The 25,963-nt window shown below is 43.1% G+C and overlaps 1 protein-coding gene and 1 long non-coding RNA gene across 2 annotated transcripts; one reads left to right on the top strand and one right to left on the bottom strand.

Moving 5' to 3' along the window:
• Positions 1-14,905: 14,905 nt before the first annotated feature.
• LOC145397435 (uncharacterized) lies at positions 14,906-16,544 on the bottom strand. The gene is made up of 3 exons (XR_013896985.1): positions 16,338-16,544; positions 15,795-15,854; positions 14,906-14,980 (listed from the first exon to the last, which is right to left on the bottom strand). It is a non-coding gene; the product is annotated as an uncharacterized LOC145397435 (long non-coding RNA).
• A 1,883-nt stretch (positions 16,545-18,427) lies between these two features.
• Positions 18,428-25,110, top strand: LOC145397534 (uncharacterized). Its single transcript, XM_080270604.1, has 5 exons — positions 18,428-18,539; positions 20,805-22,131; positions 23,409-23,649; positions 24,102-24,161; positions 24,682-25,110. Exons 1-5 carry the CDS (start codon positions 18,428-18,430, stop codon positions 24,715-24,717), a joined length of 1,776 nt encoding a protein of 591 aa, XP_080126730.1. The 3' UTR covers positions 24,718-25,110.
• Positions 25,111-25,963: the final 853 nt, after the last annotated feature.

The raw sequence follows: 25,963 nt of genomic DNA, 5'->3' as shown, positions 1-25,963 counted from the left end.
GCTGTTGACTTTCCTTGCTATCTGTAGGTGGGATGTGACAAGGTAGAGAAAGCCAGGAAAAGAAAAAGAATAGGATAATGTTAGAACGTAGTCACCAGCATGCTTAGTGAAGTGGGCCACACATTCATCATTCAAGCCCTTGGAATCCTGGGTACACGTGACAGGTACACCTATCCACACGTATGAGTAACACAGATGATAAGGTGTAATACCTGGAATAAGGCGCAAGAGACCTGACATTACGAAGCCTATTAATGGCTCCCAAATTACTGATAAAAGTACTGATAAAAACGTTCTTGATCCAATGACCTCGTGTTTTGTACCTCTTAGCGACCACACACACACACACACACACACACACACACACACACACACACACACACACACACACACACTTTTCTGGGAAGACATTTTATCTCATGTTTTTTCCTGTCTGTTGATTTTCTGTGTTCCCTACCTCATTCTTACGAGGAAAAGGTTGTGATGATGATGATGCTGATGCTGATGATGATGATGATGGTGATGATGATGATGATGATGATGCGGTAGTATAATGATTGATCAGTAGTGGTGAAAGAGAAGATGGTGGTAGTAGATAGTGGTATGGTAGAAGATGGTGGTAGTAGACAGTGGTATGGTAGGATATGGTAGTAGTAGTAGTAGTAGTTGTTCCCTAGGCAGTCTGGCCGAACAGCCCCGATTCTCTAAAGAACGCCATGGCCGAGACCGGGCTTTCCCACAGCTCTCAAGGAGTGTATGTTGTGTTGTTGGCGTAGGTGATTGTGTGCAATGCAGTCTTGCATAATGTGCTTAATAGTATGGGGTGCTGTGTTGCATCCTGGACAGGCATCAGCGACGGAGTCATCCAGCCTCTTCTGGTAGCTTAAGAGGGCTGGATGGTGCCCACATCTCAGCCTGGCCAGGTGGACCCTGTCCTCACGAGGAAGATAGGATTCAGAAGGGTGGATGTCAGGAGGCCGTGCATGTAACTGTGTTGTTTTTAAGTGACTGGATGGAGCGGCGAGTGATCTGGGTGTGGATATGCTTCTGGAAGCTGGTCTGAGTTGGGCGAGGGGGGAGAGATGACAGTATTTGTGTATGGTATCGTTTGCTGGGTGTTGTTTTGATGTTCCTTGGTGTGGGTGGATGTGCTGCCATGTACTGTAGTGGATGTTGTGGGTTTGTGGAGGCTGCAGCGAGAATTTGGGTGCCTCTCATGTCTAGGTGATCCTTGACTTTGAGGACTTTGGTTTCTTGATGTAGGTAGTCTGTGGGTGTAGTAGCTGTGCAGCCTGTGATTGTTTTTAGGGCCTTGTTCTGTATGGTCTGTAGAGTGTTGTAGTGTGTTTTGGTGAGGTTAGAAGCCCAGGCAGGGCTTGCATAATTCATCACTGGACGTATATATTGTTTGTATACTGTGGTGGTGGTTACTTTGTTGTGTCCGAATGGGTAGGATATGGGAGTAGATAGTGGTAGTAGACAGTGGTATGGTAGGATATGGTAGTAGATAGTGGTAGTAGACAGTGGTATGGTAGGATATGGGAGTAGATAGTGGTAGTAGACAGTGGTATGGTAGGATATGGTAGAAGATAGTGGTAGTAGACAGTGGTATGGTAGGATATGGTAGAAGATAGTGGTAGTAGACAGTGGTATGGTAGGATATGGTAGAAGATAGTGGTAGTAGACGGTGGTATGGTAGAAGATAGTGGTAGTAGACGGTGGTATGGTAGAAGATAGTGGTAGTAGACGGTGGTATGGTAGAAGATAGTGGTAGTAGACAGTGATATGGTAGAAGATAGTGGTAGTAGACAGTGGTATGGTAGGAAATGGTAGAAGATAGTGGTAGTAGACAATGGTATGGTAGGAAAGGTACATGGCATACATGGTGAAGATAGACCCCCATGCCCATCCTCTTGCTCCCCCCCCCTCCCCCCCACTCAAACCCCCTCCAGCCCCACCACACAATCGGTCGCCATGGCAACACCACATTAGCCACAGCGTAACGTTCAGGCATAATCTCTCTTGGGCATTTCCTCTCACCGTGAAGCCTTTCCGGGAACGTGTCGCTCACGTGGCGGTGGTGGAGGGAGGGGTGAGAATGGAGATGGTTAGAGATATGTGGTAGGGAGGCAGCCCTGGAACTGTGGTAGAGAGGCAGCCCTGGAACTGTGGTAGAGAGGCAGCCCTGGAACTGTGGTAGGGAGGCAGCCCTGGAACTGTGGTAGAGAGGCAGCCCTGATCCGGTGCCATCGCTTACGTGACTGTTCATAGCACTTCTTCGTGACTAGCATCATATTAACCTAACACCATACTACGGCTCACCATCCTTTCCATAGCACTTCTTCGTGACTAGCATCATATTAGAGTAACACCATACTACGGCTCTATATCTTTTCCATAGCACTTCTTCGTGACTGATATGTTTAGAATTACACGATACTACGGTTCACCATCCTTTTCAATGCACTTCTTCGTGACTAGCATCATGTTCTATATATCGTCTAAATACGATACTGCGGCTCCATCCTTTCCATTGCACTTCTTCGTGACTAGCGTCATATCCTACGGACTAAAGATACTACAGCTCTCCATCCTGTCCATAGCACTTCTTCGTGACTAGCATTATTTTCTTCAGTTTGTTGACCCAAATTTGGCTCAGATTTTCGTCCTTTTGCACCTTAATTACAGAATGAGAAAATAATACGCCTCATTCCTACAGCTTTTACTTAGCACTTCTTCGTGACTAGCATCATATTCTAAATTCTTCCCCCTTACTCAAAGCTCCTAAGCCTAATAAAGTGACGTCCACGGTCTGAATGTGTGTGTGTGTGTGTGTGTGTGTGTGTGTGTGTGTGTGTGTGTGTGTGTGTGGGCGGGGGGGGGAGTCGAGGTGCACCGAACGTTTCGCGACACCAGAGATAAAAATACCACACGCACATACGTATGGTATACACACACACACACACACACACACACACACACACACACACACATTATTCTGGGAAGACATTTTATCTCATGTTTTTTTCTGTCTGTTGATTTTCTGTGTTCCCTACCTCATTCATACGAGGAAAAGGTTGTGATGATGATGATGATGCTGATGGTGATGATGATGATGATGATGATGATGATGATGCGGTAGTAAAATGATTGATCAGCAGTGGTGAAAGAGAAGATGGTGGTAGCAGATAGTGGTATGGTAGAAGATGGTGGTAGTAGACAGTGGTATGGTAGGATATGGTAGTAGTAGTAGTAGTAGTAGTTGTTGTTCCCTAGGCAGTCTGGCCGAACAGCCCTGATTCCCTAAAGAAGGCCACAGCCGAGACCGGGCTTTCCCACAGAGCTCTCGTGGAGTGTATGTTGTGATGTTGGCGTAGGTGATTGTGTGCAATGCAGTCTTCCATAATGTGCTTAATAGTATGGGGTGCTGTGTTGCATCCTGGACAGTCATCAGCGACGGAGTCATCCAGCCTCTTCTGGTAGCTTAAGAGGGCTGGATGATGTCCACATCTCAGCCTGGCCAGGTGGACCCTGTCCTCACGAGGGAGATAGGATTCAGAAGGGTGGATGTCAGGAGGCCTTGCATGTAACTGTGTTGTTTTTAAGTGACCGAATGGAGCGGCGAGTGATCTGAGTGTGGATATGCTCTGGAAGCTGGTCTGAGTCGGGCGAGGGGGAGAGATGACAGTATTTGTGTATGGTATCGTGTGCTGGGTGTTGTTTTGATGTTCCTTGGTGTGGGTGGATGTGCTGCCATGTAATATAGTGGATGTTGTGGGTTTGTGGAGGCTGCAGCAAGAAACTGGGTGCCTCTCATGTCTGGGTGATCCTTGACTTTGAGGACTTTGGTTTCTTGATGTAGGTGGTCTGTGGGTGTAGTAGCTGTGCAGCCTGTGATTACTTTTAGGGCCTTGTTCTGTATGGTCTGTAGAGTGTTGTAGTGTGTTTTGGTGAGGTTAGAAGCCCAGGCAGGGCTTGCATAATTCATCACTGAACGTATGTATTGTTTGTATACTGTGGTGGTGGTTTCTTTGTTGTGTCCGAATGGGTAGGATATGGTAGTAGATAGTGGTAGTAGACAGTGGTATGGTAGGATATGGTAGTAGATAGTGGTAGTAGACAGTGATATGGTAGAAGATAGTGGTAGTAGACAGTGGTATGGTAGGATATGGTAGATGATGGTGGTAGTAGACAGTGGTATGGTAGGATATGGTAGTAGGTAGTGGTAGTAGACAGTGGTATGGTAGGATATGGGAGTAGATAGTGGTAGCAGACAGTGGTATGGTAGGATATGGTAGAAGATAGTGGTACCAGTCAGTGGTATGGTAGGATATGGTAGAAGGTATTGGTAGTAGACAGTGGTATGGTAGGATATGGTAGAGGATAGTGGTAGTAGACAGTGGTATGGTAGGATATGGTAGAAGATAGTGGTACTAGTCAGTGGTATGGTAGGAAATGGTAGAAGATAGTGGTAGTAGACAGTGGTATGGTAGGATATGGTAGAAGATAGTGGTACTAGTCAGTGGTATGGTAGGAAATGGTAGAAGATAGTGGTAGTAGACAATGGTATGGTAGGAAAGGTACATGGCATAGATGGTGAAGATATACCCCCATGCCCATCCTCTCGCTCCACCCCCCTTCCCCCCCTACTCAAACCCCCTCCAGCCCCACCACACAATCGGTCGCCATGGCAACACCACATTAGCCACAGCGTAACGTTCAGGCATAATCTCTCTCGGGCATTTCCTCTCACCGTGAAGCCTTTCCGGGAACTGTGGTGTCGCTCACGTGGCGGTGGTGGAGGGAGGGGTGAGAATGGAGATGGTTAGAGCGATGTGGTAGGGAGGCAGCCCTGGAACTGTGGTAGAGAGGCAGCCCTGGAACTGTGGTAGAGAGGCAGCCCTGGAACTGTGGTAGAGAGGCAGCCCTGGAACTGTGGTAGAGAGGCAGCTCTGGAACTGTGGTAGAAAGGCAGCCCTGACCCGGTGCCATCGCTCACGTGACTTCATAGCACTTCTTCGTGACTAGTATCATATTAGAATAACACCATACTACGGCTATCCATCCTTTACATAGCACTTCTTCGTGACTAGCATCATATTAACCTAACACCATACTACGGCTCTCCATCCTTTCCATAGCACTTCTTCGTGACTAGCATCATATTAACCTAACACCATACTACGGCTCTCCATCCTTTCCATAGCACTTCTTCGTGACTGGTATCTTTAGAATAACACGATACTACTGTTCACCATCCTATCCAGTGCACTTCTTCGTGACTAGTATCATGTTCTATAGATCGTCCAAATACGATACTGCGGCTCCATCCTTTCCATTGCACTTCTTCGTGACTAGCATCATTTTCTTCAGTTTGTTGATCCAAATTTGGCTCAGATTTTCGTCCTTTTGCACCTTAATTACAGAATGAGAAAATAATACGCCTCATTCCTACAGCTTTTACTTAGCACTTCTTCGTGACTAGCATCATATTCTAAATTCTTCCCCCTTACTCAAAGCTCCTAAGCCTAATAAAGTGACGTCCACTGTCTGAATGTGTGTGTGTGTGTGTGTGTGTGGGCGGGGGGGTCGAGGTGCACCGAACGTTTCGCGACACCAGAGATAAAAATACCACACGCACATACGTATAGTACACACACACACACACACACACACACACACACACACACACACACACACACACACACACACACACACACACACACACATTGTACATGCATACATACATACTAGCTCACACACACACACACACACACACACACACACACACACACACACACATTGTACATACATACATACATACTAGCTCACACACACACACACACACACACACACACACACACACACACACACATAGTTTCTGTGTGTTTAGCCTATGTTAACCCTCTCATCGTCAAGTCAGCTCTAGTATTATTGTGAGTCCTAGGAGCCTGAGACGTTATCATCATCATCATCATCACCACCACTACGACCACCACCACCACCACACAGCGTCGTCATAAATACTGTATCATCATCATCATAAACCATCATCACCACCACCACCACCACACAGCGTCATAAATACTCTATCATCATCACCATCATCATCATCATCATCATCATCATCATCATCATCATCACCACCACCGCCGCCGCCGCCACCACCACCACCACCACCACCCCACAGCGTCATAAATACTGTATCATCATCATCATCATCATCATAACCATCATCATCATCACCACCACCACCACCCTAGCATCACCATCATCATCATCATCATCATCACCATCATCATAACCATCACCATCATCACCACCACCACCACCCTAGCATCACCATCATAACCATCACCATCAGCACCACCACCACCACCACCCTAGCATCATCATCACCATCATCATCATCATCACCAACAACCACCACCACCATCATCATCATCATCATCATCATCATCATCATCATAACCTTCATCATCACCACCATCACCACCACCACCATCATCATCATCATCATCATCACCATCATCATAACCTTCATCATCACCACCATCACCACCACCACCATCATCATCATCATCATCATCATCACCACCATCACCACCACCACCACCACCATCATCATCATCATCATCATCATCATAACCTTCATCATCACCACCATCACCACCACCATCATCATCATCATCATCATCATCGGTACATACATTTTCGTTTCATTCTCGTCCAATACTTGTTCCATACTCGTTCAGTACTTGCTCTTGTTTTATTCATGTATTTTTTGTCAAGTCTGTCTTATCTGAGAAAGGTTACGTTGTCTGAGGAAATGGCAGAGAGATAAGGAGTGACTGCAGGTGATGTGTGTGTGTGTGTGTGTGTGTGTGTGTGTGTGTGTGTGAGAGAGAGAGAGGGGGGGAAAGGGAATGTACCTAAGTGTGTGTGTGTGTGTGTGAGAGAGAGAGAGAGAGAGAGGGGGGGGGAAGGGGAATGTACCTAAGTGTGTGTGTGTGTGAGAGAGAGAGAGAGAGAGAGGGAGAGGGGGAAGGGGAATGTACCTAAGTGTGTGTGTGTGTGTGTGTGTGTGTGTGATAAAGATAAGGGTAGCGTTATCTCCTGTCGTTTCATATAACCTTTGTCTCTCAGTTACGCTTTTATCTATCGCCCATATCTACTCCCCTTAGTTATATATACGGCATTTCCCACCCAGTATATTTGTGAAAGAAATAGTGATGATGATGATGATGATGAGGATGATGATGATGATGAGGAGGAGGGGGGGGACAGTCATGGTGATGATGATGAGGAGGAGGAGGACAATGATGGTGATGATGATGATGATGATGATGAGGATGAGGAGGAGGACAGTGATAGTAATGATGATGAGGAGGACGACGTCGACAGTGATGGTGATGAGAAGGAGGACAATGATGGTGATGTTGATAAGGAGGAGGAGGAGGACAATGATGGTGATGATGAGGAGGAGGAGGAGAAGGAGGAGCAGGGGTACAGTGATGGTGATGATGATGATGAGGAGGAGGAGGGGGAGGACAATGATGATGAAGAGGAGGAGGAGGACAATGGTGGTGATGATGATGATGAGGAGGAGGAGAACAATGGTGGTGATGGTGATGAGTAGGAATACAGAGGAAAGCAAACAGCAACAGCCCTTGTGGTCCTTTCGGGGATGTTTGTTACAGAGTAGGCCATGACTGCGAGATCAAATTATACATGTTGAAGGACAAGGATAGTACAGCAAGAAGGTTCCCCCCGCCTCCAAACCCTCCAGGAAAAAAGTGAGAAGGACGACCATGCAGCTTCGAAAAACTGACATGGAAATTTCATAAGAAAGAAAAGGAAAAGTTACATTCTATAATACTGTACTTTATTAGCTACCTGAAAGAGAAAGTAGTAAAGTTAAATGAGTAGTCAAATAAATTAAAAACTAAGGCATGACATTATGTACGGGTACGTTGAGTTAATGGGCGTCTGTAGACACAGTGTGGATGTTCAGGAGTGGTGCGGCAGCCTTGCCTAGCGCTTAATAAGATATGCAGCAGTCAGTCAGGCCCCAGCTCCGTTCACACCACTGTCACAAGGAGGAGGAGGACAGTGATGATGATGATGAGGAGGAGGAGGACAATGATGGTGATGATGTTGATGATGATGATGATGATGATGTTGATGATGATGATGATGATGATGATGAGGAGGAGGAGGAAGACAATGATGACGAGGAGGAGGAGGACAATGATGGTAATGATGATGATGATGAGGAGGAGGAGGACAATGATGATAAGGAGGAGGACAGTGATGATGAGGAGGAGAAGGAGGAGGACATTGATGATGATGAGGAGGAGGAGGACAATGATGATAAGGAGGAGGACAGTGATGATGATGATGAGGATGAGGAGGACAATGATGGTGATGCTAGTGATGCCCTAACCATAAGAAGGCAAATGTTAACAACTTAAAGTCAGTTACAGGTGCGGGTGACTGGCATCCCATTGTTGAAACATCAGATATCAGTGACGCATGGTAATTTTATACAGAAGCTTTCAACAGTGTAGTCAGGTTATGTATTCCAATGTGCAACAGAAGGCCTACCAAAAATTCTAAACCCAAATGGTGGAACTCTGATATTAAACATTGTCTGGCAGCAAAAATCCTTACATGTGAAAATTATAATACCACAAAGAGTCAGTGATAAATGTAGATATGATGCTCTTCGACGTAAAGCCAAAAAATTAATTAAACGCAGTATGAAAGACCTTGAGGTTTATAGTGCCAGTATCAGTAAATCAAATCCTAAAGAATTTTTCAGTTACATAAGAAGCAAAAAGGTAATAACTCCAGCAGTCAAGACCATAATCTTTGATAACGGAGAGCACACTGATAATGACACTAAGATGGCGATACTTTCTTCACATCGGTATTTACAACAGAAAATATACATACAATTCCTGCAATGTCCCAAGTTCCTATAGAAGAGGGCAACATGATCAGTGATATTACAGTTAGTTATTGCGATGTACTACTTGCAATTAGCGTATTAATAGAGAATAAAACACCAGGGCCGGACAAAATATCTCCACATGTATTAAAGGAACTACAGAATGAAATATCAAAGCCCTTACCTGAACTCTTTATCTTATCACCAAAGAGCAGTAAGGTGCCACGCGAATGGAAGGGTGCACACGTAACCTTCTATCTATCTATCTATCTATTGCCAGACGCCATAATCCCGTAAGGGGTGGCCATTTGACTTTGAGTTAGTTGTTTTACGGGAAAGGGCACTAACCCTCCACCAACCCACTTGTTGACATGTAGGGAACACGTATGGTTTGGTTATATGGTTACCACCCAGCGTTGTAAATGGTTTCTTGGCTTACAGGAAACCATTAGGCTTGTCACTCAGTGTAAAGCCACCTGTAAAGGAAAGAAAAGCAATAAGAGGTGACAGGTAACCTTGATATTCAGAAAGGACAACATAACACAACCAGAAAACTACCACCCAATTTGTTAACATTTGTGGTTTGTAAATTGCTTGAAACTGTTATCAGTGACAAGTTTATGAAAGACTTATGGACATATAATCAAAGATTCACAACATGGTTTTTAGAATAATTGCTCTTGCTGCCTCACGAATCTGTTTGTCTTTTTCAACGATATATTGAGCATGTACGATGAGACAAAATCTGTTGATGTTGTCTACCTCGATTTTCAAAAGGCTTTTGACAAAGTTCCACACAAAAGACTCGTTCAGAAGCTAAAGGCACATGGGTTCAGTGGCAGTGTGCTCGGGTGGGTAGAAGATTGGCGCATCGGACGAAAGCAAAGACTTGTAATAAAAGAGTCAGACTGGATAAACGTTACCAGTGGAGTGGTGCCACAGGGTTCAGTGTTAGGTCCTATTCTTTATTTAATGTACATAAATGATACTGATGATGGATTATGTTGTTAGATATCAACATTTGCTAATGACACTAAAATAGGTAACAGAGCAGATACAGCATTGCAGAGGCAGGCAGTTCAGAGAGATCTTGATCAGCTGTTTAACTGGGCCCAAACTGGCAAATGGATTTCAGGCTTAATACATGTTAAGTGCTAAACATTGGCACTAAACATGTAAGAGCTAGTTATAACGTGAATAATGTCCAACTTGGTAAGATAAACCATGAAAAAGACTTAAGAGTTATAATAACAAATGATTTGAAACCAAGCAATGTACAGAAGCTGTAAAGAAAGCCAGTAAACTGATTGCATTCATAGGTAGAGCATTTGAATATAAATCCGGTAATATCGTCTTCACTTTGTATACGGTAATTCCTTAGTACGCTCGCACTTGGAGTATTGCGTTCAGTTTTGGTCACCGTATTGTATAAAGGATATGGAGAAACTTGAAAGAGTGCGGTGAAGGGTGACAAAGATGATACCGAGACTGAGAAATAAACCATACGAGGAACGTTTAGAAGCCCTGAATCTCTTTACCCTAACTAAAAGGATTGGATGATGGATGGATGGAGAGAGTAAAGAGAGTCTAGTGTGGGCAATACCTTTTCAGTAATACCAGATGGATGGCAATTTTAGGCCAAGTTAGAGTAAAAAGAGTATAGTTTGGGCATTGTCTTTTTTCTATAATTACCCTCTCTCAAGTAATATCTCTTGCCATGGAGACGAGGGAGATTTCTGAAGTCTTCTTTCGTTGTCATTTACTATAACAAAATTTCACAGCAGCAACAGATTTCATCAACAACAACAACAACAACAAGTAAGCATCAATAACAATAACAAGAGATTAAAATATCAGCCACAACAGTAACAAATCAACAAAAACAACATCAACAGGAAGAGTGGTGTGGTGTGGTGTTGGGTAACGTGGCAAGGAACGTTTCGCGGCAGTGGTGATAAGACTCTCTCTCTCTCCAAGCCGTCACGTACTCATATAAGCCGTAGTTTGTGCTCAGCGTCCACCTTCACCTTCTTGATGGATCATGCTGGTTATACAGTATTATTAAAACTATTGCCACATCCCCGAGGCAAGTTTGGTTTGTGTCAGTATTGTTAGTATTCCAGACAAGATGTAAATCACTGCCATTGGTGTACCGCGTGAGCTACTGTCTTCACTTTTGGCATAATATAGTACTGTTCTGCTGTCTTCATTCTTGCCATATTATAGTACTGTTCTAGGGAAGACCTAAATCACTGCCATTGGCATACCGTTTGAGTTACTGTCGTCACTCTTGGCTGTATTATAGTACTGGTTGGCCGCTCATATGACCAAATATCATCCTGACCGACCATCGGATATCGGATAGGATCCGGAAAGGAAAGTGAACCTAAAGCTCAAGAACTAGTTAAATCAGAGATCTGAAATTTTGCTGGCATATGCCCGGGGATGGGGTGGAGATGTATGAGAGGGGGGGAGGGGGAGACCGAGGATGAGATGGAGAGATTCATGACTGTGTGTGTGTGTGTGTGTGTGTGTGAGAGAGAGAGAGAGAGAGAGGTGGAGATCGAGGATGAGATGGAGGGATGGGGTGAGGAGATATATTGAGAGGGTGTGTGAAGGCATCCAAATGATAGAGAATAGGGCGACATGGAGACGATTTGTTTGTGACCACCCGTTACGGGATTAAGGCGTCTGGCTGTAGATAGGTAAATAGATAGATAGATGGATAATACAGAAAAAATTAAACTTTATTTGTTTGTTTGTTTTGACACCACATATTATTGCAGAAAATATAAGTTCATGACAGATACTTTTTTTGCGAGGAAAAAGGAACCCAAGGCCAGGAACCCGCAATAACTGTTCCTTCCAAGAGAAAAACAAAATACAAGAGAGAGCCAAATTCAAGATCCGATCATTTCGAGATGCCCGGACACACTGCGTTTGAAAGACTGGAGATCATAGGAAGCAGGAAATACAGACAGAGGGAGACAGTTCCAGAGTTGACCTGTTGCATAAATGAAGGACTGGGAGTAACGGTTAACTAAGACGGGGTTACCATCAGTCTGTTTCTTCCCCAACAAGTCTTCCATTTAGGTCTCGAAATCAACATCCGGAAGAAATATTTAAAATTCTTCAAAAGTCCGGATTATCAGCTTCGGTCATTTTATCCACGAAAAGAGAGAGAGAGAGAGAGAGAGAGAGAGAGAGAGAGAGAGAGAGAGAGAGAGAGAGAGAGAGAGAAAACTGTACTGGTTCAGTTCTGGTCAGCTGATAAGTCACGTGTGCCCCTGTAGGAGAAAGAGAGAGAGAGAGAGAGCCAGTGTTTAGTGCTATGTACCAATATAGCTTCTCGTTCTTCAGCCTCGCACACTATTATACTTTCTTGTTTCATAATTTTACAGCCATGAATATTAATAATTTACGTTATGCAAACAGGCAAAATTATCATGGCCGCTTCAAGGTGTGGATGAGGATGTGATGGGAAGCGTTAGCAGAAACATCTTAAGGTGGTTTGGCCATGTGGAGAGGATGGAGAGTGAGAGACTGACGAGGAGAGTGTATGTGAGTGACGTGGTGTGGATGTGGATGTGATAGGAAGCGTTAGCAGAAACATATTAAGGTGGTTTGGCCATGTGGAGAGGATGGAGAGTGAGAGACTGACGAGGAGAGTGTATGTGAGTGACGTTGTGGTGTGGATGTGGATGTGATGGGAAGCGTTAGGAGAAACATATTAAGGTGGTTTGGCCATGTGGAGAGGATGGAGAGTGAGAGACTGACGAGGAGAGTGTATGTGAGTAAGGTGGAGGGGGAACCCAAGGATGAGATGGAGGGATGGAGTGGAAAGGTATAAGAGAGAGAGGGAAGGGGTGAGCTGGGAGCAGGGCGGTGAAATGACGGGGGACAGGGCGACATGGAGGCGATTTGTATGTGCCCACCCCTTACGGGATTAAGGCGTCTGGCAATAGATAGATAGATAGATAGATAGCTTCAAGGTGCCAGCACCAAAGTGTGTGTCGGGCGGGGACAAGATGGCTTCGGGAATGCCCTTTGTGTGTGTGTGTGTGTTCGCATATGGCAACCCAAGTTTAGAAAAAAAAAAAAAAAAAACTAGATGGAGATTTTGTCATTTTTTTTGCATTACATAATTCATAATTCAGCATCTTCTACATTACAGAACACACACACACACACACACACACAAATTCGGATACATTGATACGAAAACAGTATTATACATATTTTATTTTCTCGACGGTACAATATCACTCATAAGCATCTTCCTACATTACAGAAAACGGGATACAAAACACGGTACAGCGAATAGTGCTGATTCATTCCCTACATTACAAAGAGTACAAAAAAATTACATACAGCTACTTCTATTACTGTATTGTTATTATTATTATTTGGTTAATACTCCATACATTACATAAAATACAAAATACAGCGAATTTTGATTTTATTCCCAGCGTTACAAAGAATACAGAATAATTACATACAGCTACTCTTATTACCGTATTATTATTATTATTTGTTTTATACTCCTTCATACATTTCATAAAATACAAAATACAGCGAATTTTGATTTTATTCGCTACGTTACATAGAGTACAGAATAATTACAACTACTCGTCGGTTTAGGAAGCTCCGTAACACCTCCATGTAGGCGATTTATTTTGCTTATTACACTAACCGTCCTCTTGTTATTTAAATCATTCTATCACCATTTCATAATTACATACAATTACGCGTCGGTTAAGGTAGATCCCTGACACCTCTTTCTAAGCGATTTATTTTGCTTATTACACATTGTCGTCCTCTTGTGTTACTTAATCTTTCTAACATCATCATTATTCTGCAAACATACGCAAGTGTCAATCAGTCATATCCAAAAATAAATCGGTGAGGAAGAGGTGTTAGGGAGCTTCCTTGACTGGCGAGAATACGAGACTGGAAAAAATTATATTCCTAGATGACCGAAAAAAAAAAAATCAAAATATATATGATCAGAAAGTAGGATTTTCGAAATATGTAAAGTGGCACCGAAAATAAAAATAAAATCGAAATAAAAAAACTGAAATAAAAACTAATATATATGATGGGAAACTAGGATTTTCGATATATATAAAATGGCAAAAACAAAAAAAAAATATTACGTTTTCTAATACTATACTCCTGTTACTCAAACTTGGCCCAAACCTGGCATCGCACCATCTTGCGTGTTCAGCCGTGGCAATAGATTAACATTAGAATATGGTGCTAGTCACGAAGAAGTGCTGTGGACATTTAGAGCCGTAGCAGTGGCCCTTCCTGCCACTGTCCTGTGAGAAATAAGCTGCAAAAAGACGAATATTTGAGCCAAGTTTGTGTGGAAACCGTATAGTATTTTTTTCTTTTATATATATGCAAGGAAGAAGAAAGTTTATGATGAGTAAATTCTCAATATTTTCATTTTTAAATAAACTAAAATTACCCTACGAGCCTACACCCTACCAGTGGCACTTCTTCGTGACTAGCATCATAGTCTAGTGTTAAGCTTTTGTTGCAACTCGGTATTCAAGGAGGAACTGCAATTTTAGGTCAACTTAGAGGAGAAAGAGTGTAGATGCTTGTTAATCTCTGCCTATTCTTCTTCTTCTCCTCCTCCTCCTCCTCCTTCTCTTCTTCATGTTTTCCTCCGCCTTCCTCTTCTCCTCCTCTCTCCTCTTCTTCTTTTTCCTCTTCTCCTCCTCCTCTTCATTATCTTCGTCTCCTATAAATGATTGTTGATCTCAGCATAATAGTCTTCTTCTCCTCCTTCTTCCTCTCCTCCTCCTCTTCTCATTTTCTTCATCATCATATACTTCTCCCTCTTCTCCTCCTCCTTCCTCCTCCTCTTCTACTCATCTTTCCCTCCTCCTCTTCTTTTTTTTCTTGTTCATCTTTAACTTCTTCCCCTCCTCTTCTTCATCTTCTCCTCTTCTTCCCCTACCCTGGCTCGTGTAGTCCTTCCTTTTCTTAAAACCACGACTTTTTGGGAGGCGTGATCTGCAGACAATATATGGAATTATAGAAAACAGTGTTATTATTATTATTATTATTATTATTTAGTGTAGTAGTAGTAGTAGTAAGACGTTATTATTATTATACTTAATCGTAGGTGCATGAAACTCTGGTCCTTGGTTGAAGTAGGAATGAGTCTCCTTGGTTACTAGTCAAATCAACCCTCCAATATAACTTACACTTGGCCATCAACTGAGCTGAAGAGGGGTTAGGGATCACTTGTCAAATTATAGTAGAAATAGTAGTAGTAGTAGTAGTAGAGGTGGTAATAGCAGCAGCAGTAGTAGTAGTAGTAGTAGTACAGATGTAGTAACAGCAGCAGTAGTAATAGTGGTGGTGGTGGTGATGGTGGTGGTAGTAGTAGTAGTACAGATGTAGTAACAGCAGCAGTAGTAATAGTGGTAGTAGTAGTAGTAGTACAGATGTAGTAACAGCAGCAGTAGTAATAGTGGTGGTGATGGTGGTAGTAGTAGTAGTAGTAGTAGTAGTACAGATGTAGTAACAGCAGCAGTAGTAATAGTGGTGGTGATGGTGGTAGTAATAGTAGTAGTAGTAGACCCCAAGCTAAAGTTGCTCTCCTGCAGTCTACCATCCTTCTCACAGGGGAATAGGAAGGGAGTTACTGCTTGTATAACCGGGCAGCTCCACCAGCCAGTTACATCAGTGCCACCACATGAAGGCGTCTCTCTCCACCCATCCCTATCCTGTCAACTCCTTCCCATCCAGTTGAATAAAATAGCCCAGCAGTAACAACTATAGAAAAGGTTATCGTAGTGAAGGGGTAATTTTTTCAACTTACTTTCATCGTCCTACTGCTTGTGACGTGGAAGGTGGTGCCTCCATAGTCTTGATCAAACTCCTGAAAAAAATAACAACAACAACAGTATTCGTAGTAGCAGTGTTGGTGGTCGTAGTAGTAGTAGTAGTAAGGAAAAAAATGGGGAGAAATAATAATAATAACAATAATAATAATAATAATACACAAACTCCATCCACCCATCATCCACTCCTCTACTGTTCTAGAAATCAAGAACGCAGGGCCCCGTGGCTGTTAGGTCCGGCCATTTCAGACAAGACTGACCAGTCCAACATCCCTGAGTAGCATTATGTGAACAGTAAACGTCAACCGTCCCTTGAACACGAACCTGTGACCATTCTCACCTGATTCGATTTAATCCACTGTACTTGCAACGCTTTTGTGTTGAATTTTTAAACTACTGATAATTAAGTGCAGGTATTATAGAGTATTATAGCATATGTGAGGTAGAAAGTGCAAGGTAGATACTGATAACAGCCGTCCACGCAAAACACGAGAATTTAAATGCGTTATATAAATACTGACCTGATGGGATGTGTGGTGGTACCCCTTCTTCATGATCTGCTTCCTCTGCCTTTCCTCCTGGGACATTTTCTTCTTCTGGTCCTTACTCGATGACCCCTTATTACCAGCAAGGGCATTCTTTATCTTAGTCAACACGCCTTCCGACTCCTGTTTACCGTTGTTGTTCGTTATTCCGTTTTTTTCCGTTGACCCGTCGTGGTGCGGGCCGTTAATTTCGCGCTCCTTCTCCTCCTCCCACATCCGGCTGCCGTTGTGCGAGTCTATTTTGGCGGGATTTTGGCTGTTATACGACGCCATACTTGAAGTTTAGTTGACAGATGGTTTTCCTTCTGTTAAAACAAATTGAAAAATCATATAAAGGTAACAACGGGCTTACACTCAAATTACTAAAACATGACGATAAAAGTTAGAATGATGATGGTGATAATGTAGCAAGTTAGAATGATGCTCAAATATCGGAAATCAGTATAACGTTGTATGAGGATGGTGCAGAAGTATTAAAGTACGTTCAAAAGATGGAATAATAACAACGATCACTAATTCAAATATTACTACGCGCACCTTACCTTACAGAATTGGATCTGTCAGTATCGGGTGGGTTATGAGCGCGCGGGAACCCTCTCACTGTATTTACGTAGGTTGGGGCTTCTTTACAAGCTTATTATAAACGTAAGGATTATATTTAGATTATCACCATCGCCCTCTCACCATATACAACAGGAGCCAGATCACTTTGATATATTATTTAACAAATCTGAGGGTAGAATAGGTGTTTTTAAAGTTGTGCAGTATGACAATTTTGGCGGGAACTCTGACCGCGGTGCCTGACGTACGATCAATAGCCCTTTCCTTAATTTTCCTTTTAAGTAATTTGTCTACTTAAACGCTTATTACTACCACCTGTTAAACTAATATTTGCAATTGGTTTATAAGATGTCAGTAGCGTTAAGTGTGAAACAGGAGAAATAGTGATGCAACAGTCAAATGTCTGTATGTCTGTAGGTGTAGGTGTGGTCAGTGCGGGGAGGCAAGCATATACGTATCAGGCTTCGGGACGGAAACGTTTTGTGGCAGCTACGTGCATTTGATTAGCGCCGAGCGATATTTCTGGAGAGTGAGATACTGACGAGGAGAGTGTATGTGAGGTGGAGGGGGGGAGAGGGAAGGGGATGCCAAGGATGAGATGGAGGGATGGAGTGGAGAGGTACTGTATATGAGAGAGGGGGGGGTGTGAGCTGGGAGTACGGCAGTGAAATGGCGGGGGACATGGAGGCGATTTGTTTGTGGCCACCCCTTACGGGATTAAGGCGTCTGGCAATAGATAGATATTTGGCCACTGTTAAAAATATTAGTATGTTTTTTCTTATACTTTCATGCTACGTGCCATATTCTAGAAGGCATGGGAGACTACGTTGCACCTCTTCCTTGTTGATTTACTTTGCATATAATAAATTTTTTTCGCACTAATATTTAAAAAATGTGATTGTGCGACGCAGGTAGAAAAACGGGTCTCGCTCTCTCTCTCTCTACCTGCGTCGCTCAATCACAGGTAGTAAAACTGGTCACCTATGTGCTAAAGTAGTTCTCATGTATTTTATTTACCCGTAAACACACACTCTCTCTCTCTCTCTCTCTCTCTCTCTCTCTCTCTCTCTCTCTCTCTCCATATTCATTATCAGATTATTTTAACATTTTCTTGCCATCCACATTACCTGTATTTCGTCTGTCTGTCTGTCACACACACACACACACACACACACACCATGTATTAGTGGCAGAGTGTATTAGAGAAAGAAAAATCACCCTAAGTGTTCCTGATACAAGACGCCATCTCATCAAAAGCTGTATATACAATTCATCATTCAGTCAAGCCTCAACGCTCATGACAACAAAGGCGTGGAATATTCTCGGTCTTGTCGCAAAACGTTCCTGGTCCCTGAGCCGAGATACGTAGCTTACTGAGCCGAGGAAGATGAACCAACGTACAAACTTACACATAAACAACAGAAATCTATAAACAGCGGACTATTACATCATATTTTGCAGTATATTCTTAATGGTATGGCTATTTTATCCACTCATGGTACAAAATGGTTTACTATCATGAAATGTGGAGAGAAGTAGCCAGTGAAGGAAATGTTATTGTCATCGTACGTCAGACAGCGCTATCCAGGCACCGCAGGAGTTGCCAGTTTAGCGATTGTACAGCCAGCGCTACATATTTATTCCCATTTAGCAAGTACTTTTACGGATCTTTACCAGGTTTAGCAGTTTGATCGCAGTGTTTAGCGTTTTTTCTTGAGATGTTTAGCGGTTTTTCTTCAAGTGTTTGTGCTTAGCGACTTTCAAACACCTCTAGCGGGTATTGTGAATCTGTTTAAAGCAACGCCACACACCATAACATCACCAAACGTACGCTTTTTTATTGTATTCTTTTTCAATTACTGGTACAGACGGTTCCTTAACAGTGAATATTGTAGATGCACAGCTGGTGGATACATTTACGAAGCCTGCCAACGTCACAGCTGCCGAGGTTATATAAAGTGGCGCTGACAGTCGCGAGCCGCACTGCACCTTCTTCCCTGCGAGCGTTTGGTGCTAAGTAAGTGACGTCTTCATGTAACTGCTGTGGTACCGTATTTATAAACGTTCTTCGGTTGTGATGGCACCGTATACATAAACGTTCTTAAGTTGTAGGTGGTACTGTATTAGTTAATTATATGGTACCGTATTCAGAAATGTTCTTTTGGTGTGTTGATGGTACCGTATACATAAACGTTCTTAAGTTGCAGATGGTACCGTATTAGTTTATTATATGGTACGGTATTCATAAACGTTCTTAGGTTGTGTATTGATGGTACCGTATTCATAAACATTCTTGTACTAGGTTTTAAAGTTCGTTTTATTATTATTATTATCACAGGACCTGCACACTTTATAACCAATTTAAGTCGTGTTAAGTCATATAGAAGACAGTTTATATTTTCAATCGTATAGCAATAAACACATTGCTTCTCTCGGGTTGTAAAGTTACCAAGTACGCAGGTTTAATGTGCATCATCAACATATGGTTCCAAACACCTTCACATGTCACCACTTGGGCATACAGGACAGGTGTGATGGTATTTTCTTACATTCACCGTGTATTTATGTATTTTATTTTCGCGGGTAGCTGGTGATTTGAGACGCATAGGCCACTTTAACGAAACTCAAATACACAGACTTCCCGACCTCATCCGGGATCGATATCATGACCGTACGTTCGCCAGTCCACCCCTGTACTGTACTACCACCTCGACCCTCCTACTACAAAACATGCTTGCTTTTCTTGTTCATTATTGCATCGTGATAGACACTGTGTTAGAATGATTTCCTCTTTTTTTTTTTTTCTTGGAGGGAGTAATCTTGCGGGCTTCTGGCCTTTGGTTCCTTCTTCCTGGCATAGAAAAAAATAACCCACATAGTTGCCATGACCATATATACTTCAGGGTGCCATAATACTGCTTGTTTTTCTGTCTTTGTATGTATGCATGTACGTAACAAAGCTCTCTTTAACGAAATTGTGCACATGAGACCATTGGGATGCAGCAGCTGATGTCCCGAGTTTGTCCAGATTAATATTCTCAGAGGAGGTGTTTTGGTTGTCGTGGCAGAAGCACCCTGGCACGGATAATACTCTACGCACTTTTCACGCCCCATTTCAATACCAGCTAATTTTCCCCCCCCCCCCTTATTCATTAGCTCTCTGTCTGTTGTTATATTGACACTAAGTTTGGATGTAAGTATAATAAAACTTCAAAACTTTAGTCGTTTTTAAAAGGGCACCTGCATCCACTTGGGTCTAGTAGCGGATACTTTTTATTTTTTTATTATTATTATTATTTTTTTGAGAATGAATGGAGGGAGGAAAAACAAAGGAAATAAAATCGTCCATGTGCCTAAAGGTATCCTCCATTCATCAGAGAAGGTGTTTTAGCCCCCTCCCCTTCCCCCGCTGGGTTAAGTGTCAGCCAGAGAAGTCAATGTTCAGATTATTGCAGCAGGGCGAGGGAAGCTGGATAATTCTACGGGTTAATCAAGCCAGGTTTCAGCACTCAAGACTTCAAGCGTTTTACGGATCTTGAATCGGCTTTTTATTTTTTTTTTTTTTAAATTGGACGAAACAATCTTGCGTCTTCTGGCCTTGGGTTCCTTCTTCCTTGCATTAAAAAAATCACAGCAAAACAGAGCCATCTTGATAGCTTATGTATAAAAGACGAAAGGGTTAATGGGGCCTGAATTACAGTTTAGCTATTTCATTATTGATTTTGATCCTCGTGTAGTGAATATGGATAAAATCTTAATCTTATTTTTCATTTCTGTATAAAGTTTGTCGTTGTAACACAGACCACCTGAAGGAAGACTGACAACCTGCACGACAAGGGGCTGAAGACCCTGTTATGTAATTGGCCTGCTTGTCCATTGCAGTACTACCGCTGCGTCGCCCGCCACAACAACCCCTGCCAACACCAACACCTTCCAACAAGACCTGCCAACACCAACACCTGCCAACAAGACCTGCCAGCACCAACACCTGCCAACGAAATCTGCCAACACCAACACCTGCCAACGAAATCTGCCAACACCAACACCTGCCAACAAGACCTGCCAGCACCAACACCTGCCAACGAAATCTGCCAGCAACTACCAACACCTGCCAACGAAATCTGCCAACTACCAACACCTGCCAACCAAATCTGCCAAGACCTACCAACACCTGCCAACCAAATCTGCCAACACGAACACCTCTACCAACAACTGCCAACCAAATCTGCCAACAAGACCCACCAATAACCAACCAAATCTGCCAACAAGAACGCCTACCAACACCTTCCAACAAAATGGCTGACAACCCCCATGAGGAAGCTCGGAGGAAAATGGCGGAGGTGGAGGCGATGGAGGTGTGTGATCCCCTGAGTGGCCTCGCTTTGCCTGACAGTCGGACCGGTGAGCCTCTGTCTGGCAGGGGAGTGGCAGACCGAGGACGAGGTCACGTTGATGGAAGGTGGGACTTGAGCGGAGGGCGTGACATCAGTGGAGGAAATGACGTCAGTGGCCATGGTGGCGATGGGAGGGAGGGTACTGGTGGAGGTGACATCAGTGGAAGACAGGACATCGGTGGAAATGACATCAGTGGAAGGCAGGACATCAATAGCTATGACATCAATGGTAGTGGTATCGGTGGAAGGCAGGACATAAGTGGAAATGACATCAGTGGAAAGCAGGACATCAGTGATAGTGGTATCGGTGGAAGGCAGGACGTCGGTGGAAATGACATCAGTGGAAGGCAGGACATCGGTGGAAATGACATCAGTGGAAGGCAGGACATCAATAGCTGTGACATCAATGGAAGGAAGGACATCGGTGGTAGTGACATCGGCAGAGGACAGGACAGCGGTGGATGGCATGATATCGGTATGGGGAATGACATCAACAGAGACCACACTGGCGAAGGGCGTGACATTAGTGGGAGGAGTGACATCGGTGGAAGATATGAAGAGTATATCAGAAGGGATGACATCAGTGGAAGGAGTGACATCAGTGGAAGATATGACAATGGTGGAAGGAATGACATCAGTGGAAGGGGTGACATCAGTGGAAGGGGTGACATCAGTGGAAGATATGACAACCGTGAAGACTATATCAGAAGGGGTGACGTCGGTAGAAATTATGCTGGTGGGAGACGTGACATCAATGACATCAGTGGGGATCATATCGGCCGAGGGTATGGCCTGGGAGAAGGACGCGATGTCAGGTACATAACATTTCTTTGCATTATTTTATTTATTTGTATCTGTCGTATTCATAAATTTACTTAAGGATGAATTATCAGTCCACAATTCATAAACTTTCTTGAGTAGTAATTTATCTTTGGTCAGCTGCCGTATTTATAAATTTACTTAAGCATGAGTTATCTGTCCTTAGTCACCGTATTCATAAACTTTCTTGAGTAGTAATTTATCTTTGCTCAGCTGTCGTATTCATAAATTTACCTAAACATGAGTTATCTGTCCTTAGTCACCGTATTCATAAACTTTCTTGAATATGATTTATCTTAGCTGACATATTCATAAATTTACCCAAGCATGAGTTACCGCCCCTCACATAGCCACCTTATAAACCTTCTTGAATATAACTTATCTGTAGAGACGGACTTGACAGGATTAAGATTAGAAATTATCCTGAGGCCGCCTTAAGGTCGAGGCAAACCCACTGCGGAGGAACCAGGAAAGGTCATGTGGCATCAGTGACCTTATAATTGACAGGCGTTATTCCCAAGTATTTATTTTGTGTAGAGATGGACCTGGGGGGAGTAAGGTCAATGAATTCTTACGTAGGTCACCCCATGATGGAGACAAGGAAAGGTCATGTGGCTCCAGTGACCTTATAACTGATAGGCATTAAAACAAAGTACCGGTATTTATTTTCTGTAGAGATGGACCTCGGGGGAGTAAGGTCAATGAATTCTTACGTAGGTCGCCCCATTATCGAGACAAGGAAATGTCATATGGCTCCAGTGGCCTGATAGGCATTATTTCACAAGTATTTATTTTGTGTAGAGATGGACCTGGGGGGAGTAAGGTCAATGAATTCTTATTTAGGTCACCCCATTATCGAGATATATCCACAGCAGAGGAGCCAGGAAAGGTCATGTGGCATTAGTGACCTTATAATTGACAGGCATTATTTCACAAGTATTTATTTTGTGTAGAGATGGACCTGGGGGGAGTAAGGTCAATGATTTCTTCCTCAGGTCACCCCATGATCGAGACAAACCAGAAAAGGTCATGTGTCTCCAGTGACCTTGTAACTGATAGGCGTTATTCCCAAGTATAATAATAATAATTTTCTTTAGAGATGGACTGGGGGGAGTAAGGTAGTAAATTCTTCCTCAGGCCGCCTCATGATCGAGACACACCAGTTGCTGGGGAAGCAGAAGAAATAATCCGACCCGAAGACGCTGGCCAAGGAGGTAGTGGCTGGCTGTAGGGACGGACTTGGGGGGAACTAAGATTGCTAATTCTTCCTCAGGCCGCCTCATGATCGAGACATACCAGTTGCGGAGGAAGCAGAAGAAATAATCCGGCCCGAAGACGCTGCTCAGGGGGCCGGTGGCTGGCTGGGCGGGGTTTGGGGCATGTTCAGCACTGACACCTTCTGGCGGCTGATGGGCAGGATGAACGCGTCAGATGCACAGGCGGCGGCGGAGATGAAGAGGAAGATGCTGGAGGCGCAGCGTGGCAACCAAGGCTTCCAACACGCCACGGAGAGGGTCAGTGAGTGAGAGAGAGAGAGAGAGAGAGAGAGAGAGCAAAGTAAGAATAATAACAGGGAGAAAAAGAAGTAAAACGAATTCATACACACACTACTGATGATGGCGATGATTTATGATGATGATTACTGATGATGACGATGATTTATGATGATGATTACTGATGATGACGATGATTTATGATGATGATTACTGATGATGACGATGATTTATGATGATGATTACTGATGATGACGATGATTTATGATGATGATTACTGATGACGATGATTTATGATGATGATTACTGATGATGACGATGATTTATGATGATTACTGATGATGACGATGATTTATGATGATGATTACTGATGATGACGATGATTTATGATGATGATTACTGATGATGATGATGATGGTGCTAATTGATGATGATAATGATGCCAAAGACTAATTTTATGCTTTTCTCTTTAGGTGTTTGAGGACGAGGTGGGAGGGACCAGGTACCAGCTAAAGAGCACCAGGAGCATGAAGGTGAGTTTGGCTGTAGTTCCGGCTGTGTTGATGTCTTGGTGATGTTGTTGATGCTTCCTCCATTGATGTAAGATGACGCCACCGACTATGAAAAGACAGGGAAGTTGATTGTTGAGAGAGAGAGAGAGAGAGAGAGAGAGAGACGAAATATAAGTACAGTGGATGGGTAGTAGAAAATGTGAAATTAATCTGACAGTAAGAGAAGAGATAAAGAATATAAGGAGAGAGAGAGAGAGAGAGAGAGAGAGACCCATTTCCCAAGAGTTGTATTCCCCATTGACCCATTTCCCAAGAGTTGTATTCCCCATTGACCCATTTCCCAAGAGTTGTATTCCCCATTGACCCATTTCCCAAGAGTTGTATTTCTCATAGACCCATTTCCCAAGAGTTGTATTTCTCATGGACCTGTTCTCCCCATGAACCTCCCATCTTGCCCTTGTGTTTGGAAATTTTGGTCGAAGTTTAAGGCCTGTCTGTTTCTAATTCGTTTTATTTATATTTATTTATTTTTTTTTTTCAGATCACGCCACGTCGTCAGCGCTGGTTTTGGGAATAGGCAAGGGATGGATTTTGTAACCTCTCCAGTTTCTCTCTCTCTCTCTCTCTCTCTCTCTCTCTCTCTCTCTCTCTCTCTCTCTCTCTCTCTTTATTGATGCTGCTACCAGAGGACTTTATGCAGTTTAGTAGAGCCATTGGGTAGTGAAGGCATTGATGAAGGTTAATATGAGACCCGTGGAGGCAGAATAGTCTCTGCTAAGCTGTATAATAGTGTGTAGCAGGTACAATAGTCTCTGCTAAGCTGTATAATAGTGTGTACCAGTTACAATAGTCTCTGCTAAGCTGTATAATAGTGTGTAGCAGTTACAATAGTCTCTGCTAAGCTGTATAATAGTGTGTAGCAGTTACAATAGTCTCTGCTAAGCTGTATAATAGTGTGTAGCAGTTACAATAGTCTCTGCTAAGCTGTATAATAGTGTGTAGCAGTTACAATAGTCTCTGCTAAGCTGTATAATAGTGTGTAGCAGTTACAATAGTCTCTGCTAAGCTGTATAATAGTGTGTACCAGTTACAATAGTCTCTGCTAAGATGTATAATAGTGTGTAGCAGTTACAATAGTCTCTGCTAAGCTGAAGAAAATGGTGTGGTAGTTAGAAAATGGATTCCGGGGATAAAACTGAGAGGGGAAACTTATGCATTAGTCCCCGGTTTACAAAGGTCGTTCTTGGATCAGTTATGTGTCCTTAGCCTGCATACCACTTAACATACATTGGTTAACTTGAATACTTAGCCATGGTTGCGTGAAATTTGATGAGTCTTGGCTATGAGGTGGGATTGAGACTCCTTGGTTACTAGCCAAATTGATCCTACAGTCTAACTACATTTGGCTCTTGAACTGAAAGGGGTTAGGGATATTTACCAGGCGAGATGAAACGGATTACAGATGTGTTTAGCCTGCATGACACATTACAGAGCGCTGGTAGCAGTGATACAGAAATGCTAAAGATGCTGCGGTTGCCTTGTCACTCGGTGTCACCTGAAGGCAGCACTACATCGAGTGAGTGGATGGTGAGCGCCCGCACCTACACAAACCATGTAAATAATGAGATTTGTATAAAATAAAAAATAACCTGATGCATTGCTAAGTAGGCTTCTTCAAATTTCATTATTATTATTATTATTATTATTTGTTATTTATTATTATTATTACTGCTGCTACTACTACTGTTACTACTACTACCACTACTGAAGGAGAATCATCTACATACGTACCATATATAACAAAAATATTAATGGTGAAGAGT

Source organism: Coenobita brevimanus, chromosome 41, assembly GCF_032717465.1.
Source record: "Coenobita brevimanus isolate Jiangsu-jjx chromosome 41, ASM3271746v2, whole genome shotgun sequence".
In the NCBI taxonomy this organism is placed as follows: Eukaryota; Metazoa; Arthropoda; class Malacostraca; order Decapoda; family Coenobitidae; genus Coenobita; species Coenobita brevimanus.
Note: the sequence above shows the minus strand (reverse complement) of the source record. Positions and strands in the feature narration are given on the sequence as shown.